Here is a 12466-nt window from a genome sequence, read left to right on the forward strand (position 1 = left end):
TGAAGGAAAACATTTAAATGATTATGTTATAATTACAAATTATTTTGATTATGTCACTGAAAATGTACGTATATTAGTGTGTAGTTTTAATATATATTAATGTGCAGTTTGAATATATATATAATCAATATTCGTGTATATTTTTCTGATCTCTCCTCATAACTGGACCTCGTCACGCATGCGCAATCCACCTCTATCTTGTGATCAGTTAATGGTTTGTAACATGCAGATACTTTAATGTCATTTCTGCTTAGTTTAACGGTCTTTAAGTGTTGAACTCCCTTCAAATTAATTAAACAGCATGAGAATGAATTGAGTCAATTAATTTCTACATTGAAAGGATTTTAAAATATTCTATTGTTATTTAAACCCTTAAAACGTGTATGGCTGATTAAAATATTTCTGTGTTATGTTCAAGTTATTGAGAGGATTTTACGATACATTATCACAAGGCTTTTAAAGGATTATATTTTAAAGGACATGTGTTGCTTAATTGAGTGAATGAACCATGTGGCCGGTTCTTCCGCCCTCTCCTAGCCGCGGATGTCCAGGGAAGAGCCGGCCGCTCGGCGGCCTGTGCCCCCCTGTTGGAGCCCGGCTCTCCTCTGTGGCCCCTCGGTGCCTCTATCTCCGGTCCCTCTGCCTCCGGTCCCCGATCCCTTTAACTTCCGTGCCGGGCATCTGGACCCGAACCAGGTGAAAGTCCGACGAAAAGATGTGCGTTGTTGTTTAATTACATTGTGCCATGTTGTTATAATAAACACATCAAATGATGATGACATGTATTCACCGGGTTATGGAGCGACTTTCTGCCCCGTCTCTGGTTTCATCCTTTGTCCTCTCCCTTTCCTCCACGAGTTCCTCCCCCTGCGGCGCGGGGCGGAGTTTCACACCGGACTAGACGCTCCTTTTGTCGGGTTCGTTCCGAGCGGACTCCCCGGGGCTGACGGCGGAAAACAACCCACTTAGAGAGCCCAAAACCGAGCCACCGGACCACAGCGGCGCGTGGTGTTGTCCCGGCTCTGTGCCCGGATCGAAGGTGAGTGGTCGCCCGGGTTTTCGGACTCATTTGAGGGTGTTTTGCTCGCCCGTCCCCGAGTGAGCGGATCATAGATGGCGGCTCCTCGGTGGAGCTTGTTGGGCAGCGGCGCGTCGTCGCTCCGCTCCGCAAACAACGAGCGAGCTTCATGCAGACGCCAGAACCCCGGTTTAAACCCGCCGGGGCATTTTAACCCTGTTTTGCTAGTGTTTCTTCTAAATGACGAATGTTCTGCTACACGTGCCAAATGTTTGTGTTTACGAAACAAAACTATTGGGTGGATTGGTTTTTTTTTAATTGGCGTTGATTGGTTAAAAACATGCAGTTTCCAAATTCCCCCTAAAATGGTTTCACGCCACTCGTGTCAGCGGAAGCTACGTGGTGACTCCTGCCGGAGGAGGGACGCCATTACCGGGCAGCTGGAGCCCGACGGCCCGCTCCCCGTTCAGGGTTTAGACCCCAAACGACCCCACTGTGTGTTTTGATCAAAGCCCAAATGGAGAGTAGTTCATACAAAATGTCTTAAAGGAGCTGAATATTTACCTCTCAGTGCGTTGGATTTAAATAGAATTTTCTCTCCATGGAGTTTGGCGGAACTTTGTGGCGGAGCGCAGCCGGAAACGAGGGACCTGCGGTCCGATCTGCGGGGTCCGACCCGCAGGGGGCCGCGGTGACGTCATTTGTCCGGCCACCAAGCAGCCTAATGTCTGAGGAACATATGAGGACGTTGATAGCCTTTCATCACAGTTTTCGACATGACAACAGAGCCGTCTCCATGACAACCGCTGATGTAGATCATGTGATGGTTGAAAGCCACTGGCCAAACTTAACCTGTGTGTGTGTGTGTGTGTGTGTGTGTGTGTGTGTGTGTGTAGACGTCCTCGCTGCATGATGAATGGCAGCAGCAGCGTCTCAGCGGCTCAGAGCTCAAGGATAAAAAATGAACCAGGTAACCTTTGACCTCCTGGGACCTTCAGACATCAACACCTGAGGCTGCAGCTTATGTGTGTGTGTGTGTGTGTGTGTGTAGATGATTGGACAAAGGAGGACTGTCTGACTCTCCTGGAGAAGATCCACTCTCTGCTGCCGGACACCGACAGCATGAAGTATAAAACCACAGAGTCCCACTTCGATTGGGCCAAAGTTTGTTTCGGCAGCTTCACCGGAGAAATGTGCCGGCAGAAATGGCAGCGAGTCTCATCTGAGGTAAGAAAGCATGCTGATGATGTCATGACGCATCAGATCATTTACACCTCGTTGCGGTCATTTGTTCTGGTGATTGGTGCAGCTTAGAAAAATAAAACCAAAACCAAATGGATACAAACATACAAGCAAAGAAAATGAGCAACGTAAAGCGCTAAGTGGCGTGGAAGGTCTTTGTGGCCTGAGGTCTTGGTCCTGATGGAGCTCGGCCTCCTCCTCCTCCTCCTGGCGGGGTCAGAGGGGTCGGGTTCCGTCTTTCTAGCTCGCTGTAACATGACATTCAGCTTTCTGTCATTGCACTGAATACAGTTACTGAGACAAGGAAATGCAGTTTAGCCTCCAGCCAGTGGATCAGAGTGTAACTGACACAAAGAAGAAGAACCTGTACAGTATGAACGTGGAGCACATGAGGCGTGTTTGTGTGCTCCAGGTCCGCAAGTACAGAACCATGACGGAGCTCATCGTAGACGCCATGGAGTCTGTAAAGAACCCCTACAAAGGAAAGAAGCTGAAGGTGAGACTCTCCTGTTCACTAAATGGCGTGGAAGACGTCGTCCGCTGACCTTTGACCTTATGTTCAAACAGACTCACCCAGATTTCCCCAAAAAACCTCTGACTCCGTACTTCCGCTTCTTCATGGAGAAACGAGCCAAATACGCCAAAATCCACCCGGAGATGAGCAACCTGGACCTGACCAAGATCCTGTCCAAGAAGTACAAGGAGCTGCCTGACAAGAAGAAGGTGAGCAGCTTCTCCTCCTCCCCTCAGATCCACGCACTGCAGACACCCATCATAACGGCAGCTGGTCTTTACTCCACTGCAGCAAAAGTACATCACAGAGTTCCAACGGGAGAAGGAAGAGTTTGAGAAGAACATGGCTCGATTCAAGTAAGCGTCAAACTCACCGGGTGGAAAGTAGTGTTATTGTCTGCTGTTTAGCATTTAGCATTTAGCGTGTAGTGTAGCTAACGTCAGCTGACCTGCAGAGAAGAACATCCGGAGCTGATCGAGGAGAGGAAGAAGTCCGATCTGCCGGAGAAACCCAAAACTCCTCAACAGCTGTGGCACAACCACGAGAAGAAGACCTACCTGAAGCTGCACCCGGAGGTACACACACACACACACACACACACACACACACACAGAGCAGGGGTGGATGACGTCAGTGGGACTGTTTGTTGCTCCTAGGTGAGTCAGAAGGAGCTGAAGGAGGCTCTGAGGAGACAGTGGTCCCAACTGTCTGACAAGAGGAGACTCAAGTGGATCAGCAAGGCTCTGGAGCTTCAGAAGGATTACGAGGTACCAGAGCCCACCGAGCCTCCGTGTCTCCTGCCTGTTGGTGTCCACCCTGATCATGGTGTGTGTGTGTGTGTGTGTGTGTGTGTGTGCAGGGCAGTATGAGAGCGTATCATGTCGCTCACCCAGATGTGACCTCCGATGATCACGTCCGGTCCGTCCTAACTAAAGCAGAGAGACAGCTGAAGGACAAATTTGATGGACGGCCGACAAAACCTCCACCGTGAGTCCTAGTTAGCCGTGTTTGTGTGGACTGGGCAGAAGAATCCTCACTAACTGGTGTGCTTTGGGCCAGTAACGGGTACTCGCTGTACTGCGCCGAGCTGATGGTGAACATGAAGGACGTCCCCTGCACGGAGCGCATGGTGCTCTGCAGCAAACAGTGGAGGATGATGACCCAGAAGGAGAAGGACATGTTCCAGAAGCGCTGTGAGCAGGTCGGTACCATCTCGCCACCGCGCACTGTCCTCTGTTTGGGAGGCGCTCTCACTTCCTGTCTGTGTGTCGCCAGAGAAAGAAGCAGTACGACGTGGACCTGCAGAGGTTCCTGGAGGTACGTCGGTATCAGAAGCTCCAAAACCCAGTAGAAAGAGATGCCACCGGCTCGTGGTCACCAGCTGGACTTTGTGTTTCAGAGTCTTCCAGACGAGGAGCGAAACCGAGTCATGGGCGAGGAAAAATTGGGAGGAGCCAGAGCGGGAGGGGGCGTGTCCGCCAGCCCCCACAGAGCCAAGTCCCCGGGCAAGGTCTGAACCTCCTTCTCCTCCTCACTGCCAGCAGCTGTATCCATCCGTAGATGTACACCCTGACCTCTCACATGGTCCACACAGCGGCTGCTCACTGTTCTGTGGGAACCATTGAGATGGTTGTGTGTTTGAATCCCAGTGGTTGAGCAGTTTGTGACGCTCTCGGCGTCCTCGTTCTGATGCTGCCGTCGACCTTCATCAAGTGGTCTCCACCACGTCTCCAAGCTCAAGGCAGTGATGCCATAATGTGGATTGAACTGTTCATGGAGAACCTTCCGGGTTAAAGGAAGGTCCAAGCGTCACTGTGCATGTCTACAGATACGTGTCCACATGTATTTACATCTCACCCCTCTCATCCCAGGAGCGTGGTCGGGAGGAGGAGCCGGAGACGTGGACACCAGGCGAGCAGACAAAAGAGAGACGGGACGGGAAGAAGACGGGGAAGCTTCCTGAGACACCGAAAACCGCTGAGGAGATGTGGCAGCACAGCGTGATGGGAGACTACCTGGCCAAATACCGAGTGAGCTCAATTCCTCCTCATCACCACGCCGTGTGGAAGCAGACCAGCTGCCCGACACGGACCACGCCGTCGTTTAAAGGTGGTCATGTGACTCCACAGAGCGACCGCAGGAAGGCGCAGGCGGCCGTGGAGGCGGCCTGGAAGTCGATGGAGAAGAAGGAGAAGATTCCTTGGATCAAGAAGGCGGCGGAGGACCAGAAGCGTTACGAGGTTCAGTACCAACCTGTGGTCAGTGAGCCACGCCCCCACGCTGACTCCTCCCCCTTCTGCCGAGGCTGCAGCACCATGTAAAACATGTCACACGTATGTGAGGATTGAGCCGCTTGTGTCTCATGCAGAAGGAGCTGTTGGAGATGAGGACTCCACCTGCAGCGCAGAGGAAACCCAAGTTCAATGGAGAACCAAAGAAGCCTCCTGTGTGAGTGACATGACCCTGATCACATGACTCTGATCACATGACTGGTTGTTTGCATGGCTCCCAATGTAACGACGCATGAAGGCATCTCCGATGCGTCTCCGTCCATCACAGCAGCTCCGTGGAGGTGGAGTCCATCCCTAAACACCGCCTTGTCCTTTCCTAACTCCTCATCAACTCTCCTAACCATCTTTCCTTGACCCTGTGACCTTTTCCAGAGGTCAAGGAATAGTGGTTAGGAAAAGATGTCAGGAGGTCATTTCTTTGACTATTTGAATCCAAACTGGATCTGGACTCCAGGTTCTGTTCCACATTATTCATTTTTATGACAATGAACAAGTTTTTAGAAACTTTTTAGAGAATCTGTGATTCTGAATAGTTGCAGATGAATATTCTGATACAGAATGTAACCAAATAGTGACATAAAGCTCTGTAATAAGCCCCGCCCCCTGCTGTTTTCATCCAACAGGAGCGGCTATCAGATGTTCTCCCAGGAGCTGCTGACCAATGGCGAGCTGAACCACTTCAGCTTGAAGGAGCGGATGGTGGAGATCGGCAAGAGGTGGCACAAGCTGAGCCAGACTCAGAAAGACAAGTACAAGAAGATGGTGGAGGAGCAGCAGGGGGAGTACAAGGCCGAGCTGGAGGACTGGGTCAAGGTAACCGATGCTGATCTTTTAGGTTTCTGAGCGGTGAAGGTGATTGACAGAGAGGTCAGGGCTCATCACAGCATGTCTCCTTCTCCTCTCCAGTCTCTGTCTCCTCAGGACCGAGCCGTCTACAAAGAGTTCTCCTCCTCGGTGAGTTCTCTCTCTTTAACTTAAAAACCCAACATGTTCCATTTGAACTGTTCTGCTCCACAGGGTTAGATCTCTAGATCTGGTCTTCTGGACCAGTAAAGGTCACTGCTTAGAGGGTGGTGACCAGAGTTAATATTAATAAGGATATAATGTACTTTTTAATCAGCTCACTGTAACGTTCTCTTAAACTTCCTGAAGCACCATGACGAGCACCAAGCTGCAACTTCTTGTTTGTTTGCTCCATCAGAAGCGTCGCAGCTCCACTAAAGTCCGCAGCAGTCCAGTAGCTAAAGTCCGCGTGACGGCGAAGGGAAAACCGGCCGGTTCAAGAGCCGCGACGCAGCCGGCCGGGGTCGCCAAGAGGGCCATGGCGTACCGCGCCAAGGTAACCAGCAACACGCCGCCACACGTCGCAACACGCCGCCACAAGCCGCAACACGCAGCAACACGCCGCCACACCATAACGTGCTCTGTGTCTTGCAGCAGGACGTGTCCGACTCAACGGGGAAGAGTGAGTCGTCGGACTCTGATGAAGACGATGAGACGTCAGGAAGCTCAGACAGCGACGACGAAGACGACGAGGTGACAAATAATCTCTTTTTGAAAGAGCCAGACTAGTCCCTGGGCACCAGAGGTCCTGAAGGTGCTAAAGGCCACCGCATTTGTTGCCTGTCACCATGGTAACGGCGTTGTTGACCAGTAGGGTCGCTCACGACTAATCTCATTAACATCCAGATCACAACTCTAAATATTGTGAAATTAATGATCACGTCTAAAACACTATTTGTGGAAATCGAAGGTCAAATCTAACACTTCATCAGTATCCCCATGGCAACCATGTAAAACTTTCACCAAATGTTTCCTCAGAACGATGACGATGAAGATCAGAGCTCCTCAGACGAATCCAGCGACTCGGACTCTGATTAGCTCTGCCCCCTTCCCCTCATTGGAGAGGACAGGCTGTGCAGGCCACGCCTCCTCACATGCCAATCATCCGGGCGGACCAATGAGAGCAGTTCGTCACACTGGCCCCTTCCTCCGACGGGGGCGTGGTCTGTCGTTGGTTTTTATCTGATCGTGGAGGTTTATTTTTAGATGTGGGGGCGGAGACTTGTTACCTGAGGGAGGAGCTTCCCGCCTGAGAAAATTATTAACGAATAAATGCACTTTTTCTCATTTGTGTTCTTGATTATGTACCCGACCTCATTGACATGAACATAAATACTTGGTGGTCGTCATAACAACAAGTGAAAACACACACGACACGGTTTCAGGTTTTTATAGATGTTTGAATGAATAGATTTATAGAATATAAACAAGCTTCTTTCCTCTCAAAAACCAATAAATAATCTAACCTTTGACCCAGACATTCATCACTAGCACAAACATTCAGCCTTACACAATCCCCCCTGGTTACCACGGTAACCATCTGGCCCCAGTACCCATCATTCCCTTCTCTCTGGATTTATAAAACAGTGATAACACCAAAAACCGTCCCACACATGCATCTTCACCGTGGTTACCAAACACCCCCCCCCAAAAAACTAAGGTTTTATACGCACCCCGATATGTCGTCACCTCTCTAACTGCGTGTCTCATTTAACGTGACTTTACTTCTTCCACAAACGATTCTTCAGACAAAAGGCGACGAAGGAAAAAACTTTCATCAGAAGAGAAAAGTCTCTTTAAGAAGCTTCATGGTGGATCACTGCTTCCTCACATCCATATATCTCTCACTCACACACACACTCTCTCTCTCACTCACACACACACACACACGTCATAGTGGGACATCTAGCAGCTTCTGGTGCAGGTACTGCTTCACCTCCTCGATGCCGTTCAGCTTCTCCAGCTCCGGGTACGGCAGCTGAGAGGAAACAACATCACGTCTTCTTATGGAGTCAGAACCTTTAGATCTGGACTTCACGAGGAGCCCAGGTGAACAACTGATGCTATGATGTCATGTAACCATGCCAACGGCTTTTCAGTCTAAAGATTAGACTCCAGTAGACAAATGCAGCAAAAAGGACGTAAAAAAAAAAAGTCCTGACCCAGATTCCTACGGTGAGTTTGGAGTGAATTCACTTTGTTCTAACTGGACCCAAAGGGAGGGCAGCGTGAGGGTGACCCACCTGGAGGATGACGTATCCCAGCAGCCTTAGGTGCCGGTCCCTCATGGCCCGCGAGCCCACCAGAACCTCAGAGTTGTGGCAGTAGTGCCACTTGTCGTTGACGGACATGATGACCCTGAGGAGACACAGAACCGAGTTACTCATCCATTCCACGTCCCCCCCGAGGACCAAGTGAGCAGGACTGACCTCCGGATGTGTCTCTGGTCCATTGGGGGGGCGTCGGTGGCGGGTCGGAGGGGCGGGGGCCCTCCGTCGGCCCCCTGGCCCTCAGGATATAGACTACCCTCATAGAAGCCTGCCAGGTCCCCTGCGCGGCCCGCCTCATCCTCCAGGATCTTCCCGATGGAGAACTGGAAGAGGGAGTCGGGGGCCGTGGCCTCGGCCGGACCCTGGGCCCCCCCAGGGGGACCGTCGGAGGGGGGGCTACTGAGGGTGGAGCTGTCCTGGCTCTCCAGAGAGTGCTCCTTGGCCAAGCTGGAGTAGAAGTCTGCTGCAGGGACGTAGTAAGGTTCATACGGGCCTCCACCCGTGCCGGGCCTCCCCCGGGCCACGGTGGGTTCTGGGGCCCCGCCCACCGGACACAGCTGATCGGCACCCTCCTGCTGCACCACAAACGGGGACAACTTCTGGAACTCTGCCGTCACCACGGTAACCGCATCGTCAGCTGTCTTGGACTCGGGAGGGATGCCGGTTCTGATTGGTAGAACCCGACCAGAGGAATCCATCCACAGCAGGAAGTCTGAGGACCAGGAGGGGGTCATCAGAAGCAGGCAGGGCATGCTGTGTGTGTGTGTGTGTGTGTGTGTGTGTGTGTGGTACCTGTATTGTAACCTGGTGCCAATACTTCATCCTGTTTGTAGTTCTGTTCTCCGACCAGCTGCCGCAGAGCTTCAGCCACCAGACCTTTGTAACTGGTGGGAGAACCAGAGGAACCGGTCACACCGTGAGAGCAGCAACCATCGCTCACTGCGGCAGGCGCGTTACCTGTATTTGCGGTTGACCTCGTCGGCGGTCAGGGCGTGGTCAAACATCAGCACCTTGTGGGCCTCGTGGAGCCGCGGCCCCGAGTACTCTCGGTACTCCAGCTCCACGGCGGCGTCCAGCAGGGACAGGTAGCGGCGGACGATGACTGCGTACGGACTGTCTGAGGAACACAGGGGGGGGGGGCAGCAGGTGGGTCAGTAGTGGTTCCCCTCATTGTAAAACCACTTGTGGTGGCGTTGGGTCCGATCCTCTGTGCGCGTCATACTGACTGGTGACGTTGCTGATGAAGGCGGAGGAGAAGACGCAGTGCAGCACCGGGCCGGGGAAGTGTCCCAGCTGGAACAGAGACATGAGGATGTTGACGGTGGCGAGCGGCGAGCTGAGGGCCTTCAGCTCCACCACCTCCTCCAAGCGGGAGAAGAACTGCTGCTGGTTGGAGGGGCGGTAGCTCATCCTGCTGAACGGGAACACCAGCTTCTGAATCACCTGGGGACACGGCAGACACACCTGCAGTGACGGACAGCAACGCCACGAAACCCCAGGAGCACCCGTGCAGGTCCTCACCTTACTGTCCAGGTACTCGGCCTTCTTCACCACAAAGTCTGCGATGGTGTCCAGCAGCCGGGTCTCTCTCAGGCGATGGCGAGCGACGTATTTAGCAATCAGAGCCATGGTGTACGGCGTGATGCTCTCCACCTTCTTAGGAAGCTCCTCTGTCAGAGGCAACAGATCACGTGATGAGGAGGATGCAGGTGGGGCCAAAATGGATTCGCATCACCGTGGAGACATGCGGAGTAGAGCGATATAGAGAAGAACTCACCTGCCAGGCTGCTGATGAACCTCTCCTGCCGGTTCTGGTAGAACAGGTGGGAGCTGAAGATCAGCTCCAGACTCTTGTTGCTCGCCTCCCGAACACACGCCGCCAACATCTCGTCCAACAGCGCCATCTCCTGGTCGCGGACGCCACTGACGCTCGCCAGCGTGTGTTTGACCAGACGAAGGATCTTCCTGAAAGACCACGAGATCAAACCAGTTACACGGGTTCAAAATCAGAGATGCTCCTTACGTTCCTTGATTGGTAAGAAGAAACTCCTGAGAACATCTCGACAGGGAGGTGCACTCAGGTGAGGCATCATAGATACAACGCTCCAATGGAGCTGAGAAGGTCAGAATCAGATTCTAACGATTATTGGACAGAACTGTTTGCTTTGTATTAAGTTTCCACCTTGGATTTTTCTGCTTTACTCTGACGGTGAAGATGAAGGAATGTCTCTTTAGTGTCGGAGAAGCCCATGACAGCAACTTGATGATGTCACGCTCACCTGTTGGCCAGCAGCTGCTCAGAGTTGGGAGGGTCGGTGGGCTCCTGCGGCTGCAGCAGGCGCCACTTGAGTCGGTAGTACGAGAGCAGCAGGAAGAGCGTCTGCGGGTGTCTCTCTCTCTCCAGGTTCTTCTCCAGGCCGGCCAGGCAGGCCTCCGTCAGAGGGTGCTGGCTGCCCATGTGCAGCTTCATGCTGGAGCTGAACACCATGGACACGTCCTTCTGGTTGAACTGGTTCAGTCGGGACTGAGACTCCGCCTCCAAAACCTGGACCACCTGAGAGTCACTGGATAGACCTGGAGACATCGCAGAGACCCACTGTGATCAGCTGACCCGCTCCAGAACCCCACCGTTGATTCAGGTTTCCTGTTGTATTGCCGATCTCGTGAAAGCCCCCCCCCCCCCTCACACACCTTGTGTGTTTGCACACCTGGGTTACCTGAGTTCTCCTCCTTTTCCTGTCAGTTCTCGTTGAAATAACTCAATGAGAACACTTCAACAACACATGCCAACCAGTGCGTGACATCATGGGGCCAGCGACCCCTGTGGTGCCCCACCTGAGTGGCTACTTCCTGGTTGCGTAAGAGTGACTCACCGAGCGCGGCCACAGCGTACAGGCAGTTGACGATGCTGAAGTTGTCGAACTTGGGGCAGTCGTTGACGATGGCGTTGCAGAGCGAGTGGAAGTCCTGGTGCTCCAGGATCTCACGCCCGTCGCCTCCCTCCGGGGCCTCGGGGTCAGGGGCCGCGCCCCCGCCGCCCGGCGCCGGGGGCGCGGCCTGTAGCAGCTGCCCGATTTTCTGCAAGGCAACGGGGTAGTGGTTGTGGGAGATCTTGGCCGGGTTCTGGGCGACCCAGCGGAGCACCTCGTCGGGGCGGCGCGAGCGCTCGATGAGCCTCTTCATGGTGAAGAACGTGTCGTAGCTCATCTTCTCGTGGATGAAGTTCCACGTCTTCTTCTTGTTGCCACCAGCCGGCGCCGCGCCGCCATACGTGTGGAAGTGGGCCGGGTGCTGATAGTGGGGGGGCAGCAGAGGCGGAGCCAGGTGGCCGTGGTAGTGAAAGTGCGCTCCTCGGGGGGCGTCAAGGCGACCCTGGTACAGCGGGTAGGGAGGGGGGAGGTGAGGGTGGGGGGGGTTGGGGGCCTCGAGCATTGCAACTCCCGCCCTTCGGCCCTGTTTAACCCCACCTCCTCCTCCGCCTCCTCCTCCCGCAGTGCTGTAGAGGCGGGTGGCATACATGTTGACTGACAGGGGGGCGGGGCGGGGGGGGCGGTGCGCTCGGCTCAGGAGGCGCCGCCCAGTGGACAAACACAGCATTGTCCAAAAGCCAGGACGCCTGGAGGCAACGGCACACCACTCCTATAGGGGGGGGGGGAGAGAGAGAGACACACCGACATGTGAAGATGATATGATGACGTTCTGCCATCAACAAGCTAAACTAACTCAAAACTAGCAAACCGAGGCTAAACTAAGTTGACCTAAGCTAACCGAGGCTACGGGCTTAACTAAGATAAACCAAGATAACAAAGGCTGCATTCTATTCAAGTTAAACAACCGAACCCAGGCTAAGACAACTAAGTTAATACAAGCTAACCAATGATACAGGCCAGACTAACTTAGTTAACACAAGCTAACCAAGGCTAAGGCTCAACTAAGTTAATAGAAGCTAACCAATGCTTCAGGCCTCTCAACCTAAAACAAGCTAACCCTAACTAGCTGTCAGCGCCGCCTCCAGCTGATCTGTTAGCATGTTAGCATCAATGTGCCCTTCGCCCAGCCATATGAACACGTTATTAACCGGGTAACAACTCCGGGAACTCGGTGTTTACCTCATAGCTCAGTCACAGTGGCGACTCCGCTCTGTGAAACACCTGAGGCCGCAGAGAGGGCGGGTTCACCGGAGAGGCAGTCAGCGGTCAGCCGCTTCATTCCTCCACACAAGCCGCCATCCCGGTCTTCTTCTTCGTCTCAATTAGCGGTAGACCTGACGCAGTGACGCGGTGTTGCT

General features: G+C 53.2%; 2 protein-coding genes across 4 annotated transcripts; one reads left to right on the plus strand and one right to left on the minus strand.

Moving 5' to 3' along the window:
• The first annotated feature begins 147 nt into the window (after window positions 1–147).
• Window positions 148–7195, plus strand: ubtfl (upstream binding transcription factor, like). Of its 3 annotated transcripts, none has more exons than XM_037458174.2 (21): window positions 148–696; window positions 859–1039; window positions 1915–1988; window positions 2070–2245; window positions 2673–2756; window positions 2828–2983; window positions 3066–3130; window positions 3229–3349; window positions 3431–3541; window positions 3634–3761; window positions 3834–3975; window positions 4050–4091; window positions 4174–4284; window positions 4646–4804; window positions 4904–5032; window positions 5143–5222; window positions 5689–5878; window positions 5972–6019; window positions 6267–6404; window positions 6506–6601; window positions 6887–7195. In XM_037458174.2, exons 3-21 carry the CDS (start codon window positions 1928–1930, stop codon window positions 6944–6946), a joined length of 2097 nt encoding a protein of 698 aa, XP_037314071.2. In that variant the 5' UTR covers window positions 148–696; window positions 859–1039; window positions 1915–1927; the 3' UTR covers window positions 6947–7195. The 3 variants fall into 3 exon arrangements, with proteins under 3 accessions (XP_037314071.2, XP_037314072.2, XP_037314070.2); XM_037458175.2 differs by having other exon boundaries at window positions 389–696; window positions 4904–5014; window positions 6503–6601; XM_037458173.2 differs by having other exon boundaries at window positions 390–696; window positions 6503–6601.
• Window positions 7196–7283: 88 nt separating this feature from the next.
• Window positions 7284–12453, minus strand: fastk (Fas-activated serine/threonine kinase). Its single transcript, XM_037458167.2, has 11 exons — window positions 12288–12453; window positions 11052–11817; window positions 10458–10752; window positions 9956–10143; window positions 9700–9848; window positions 9405–9621; window positions 9136–9295; window positions 8971–9062; window positions 8338–8890; window positions 8152–8266; window positions 7284–7886 (listed from the first exon to the last, which is right to left on the minus strand). The coding sequence occupies exons 2-11, from the start codon at window positions 11773–11775 to the stop codon at window positions 7800–7802; spliced, it is 2580 nt and encodes an 859-aa protein (XP_037314064.2). The 5' UTR covers window positions 11776–11817; window positions 12288–12453; the 3' UTR covers window positions 7284–7799.
• Between the last annotated feature and the right edge of the window lie 13 nt (window positions 12454–12466).

The sequence above is a fragment of the Pungitius pungitius genome, chromosome 15 (assembly GCF_949316345.1).
Source record: "Pungitius pungitius chromosome 15, fPunPun2.1, whole genome shotgun sequence".
Classification (NCBI taxonomy): domain Eukaryota; kingdom Metazoa; phylum Chordata; class Actinopteri; order Perciformes; family Gasterosteidae; genus Pungitius; species Pungitius pungitius.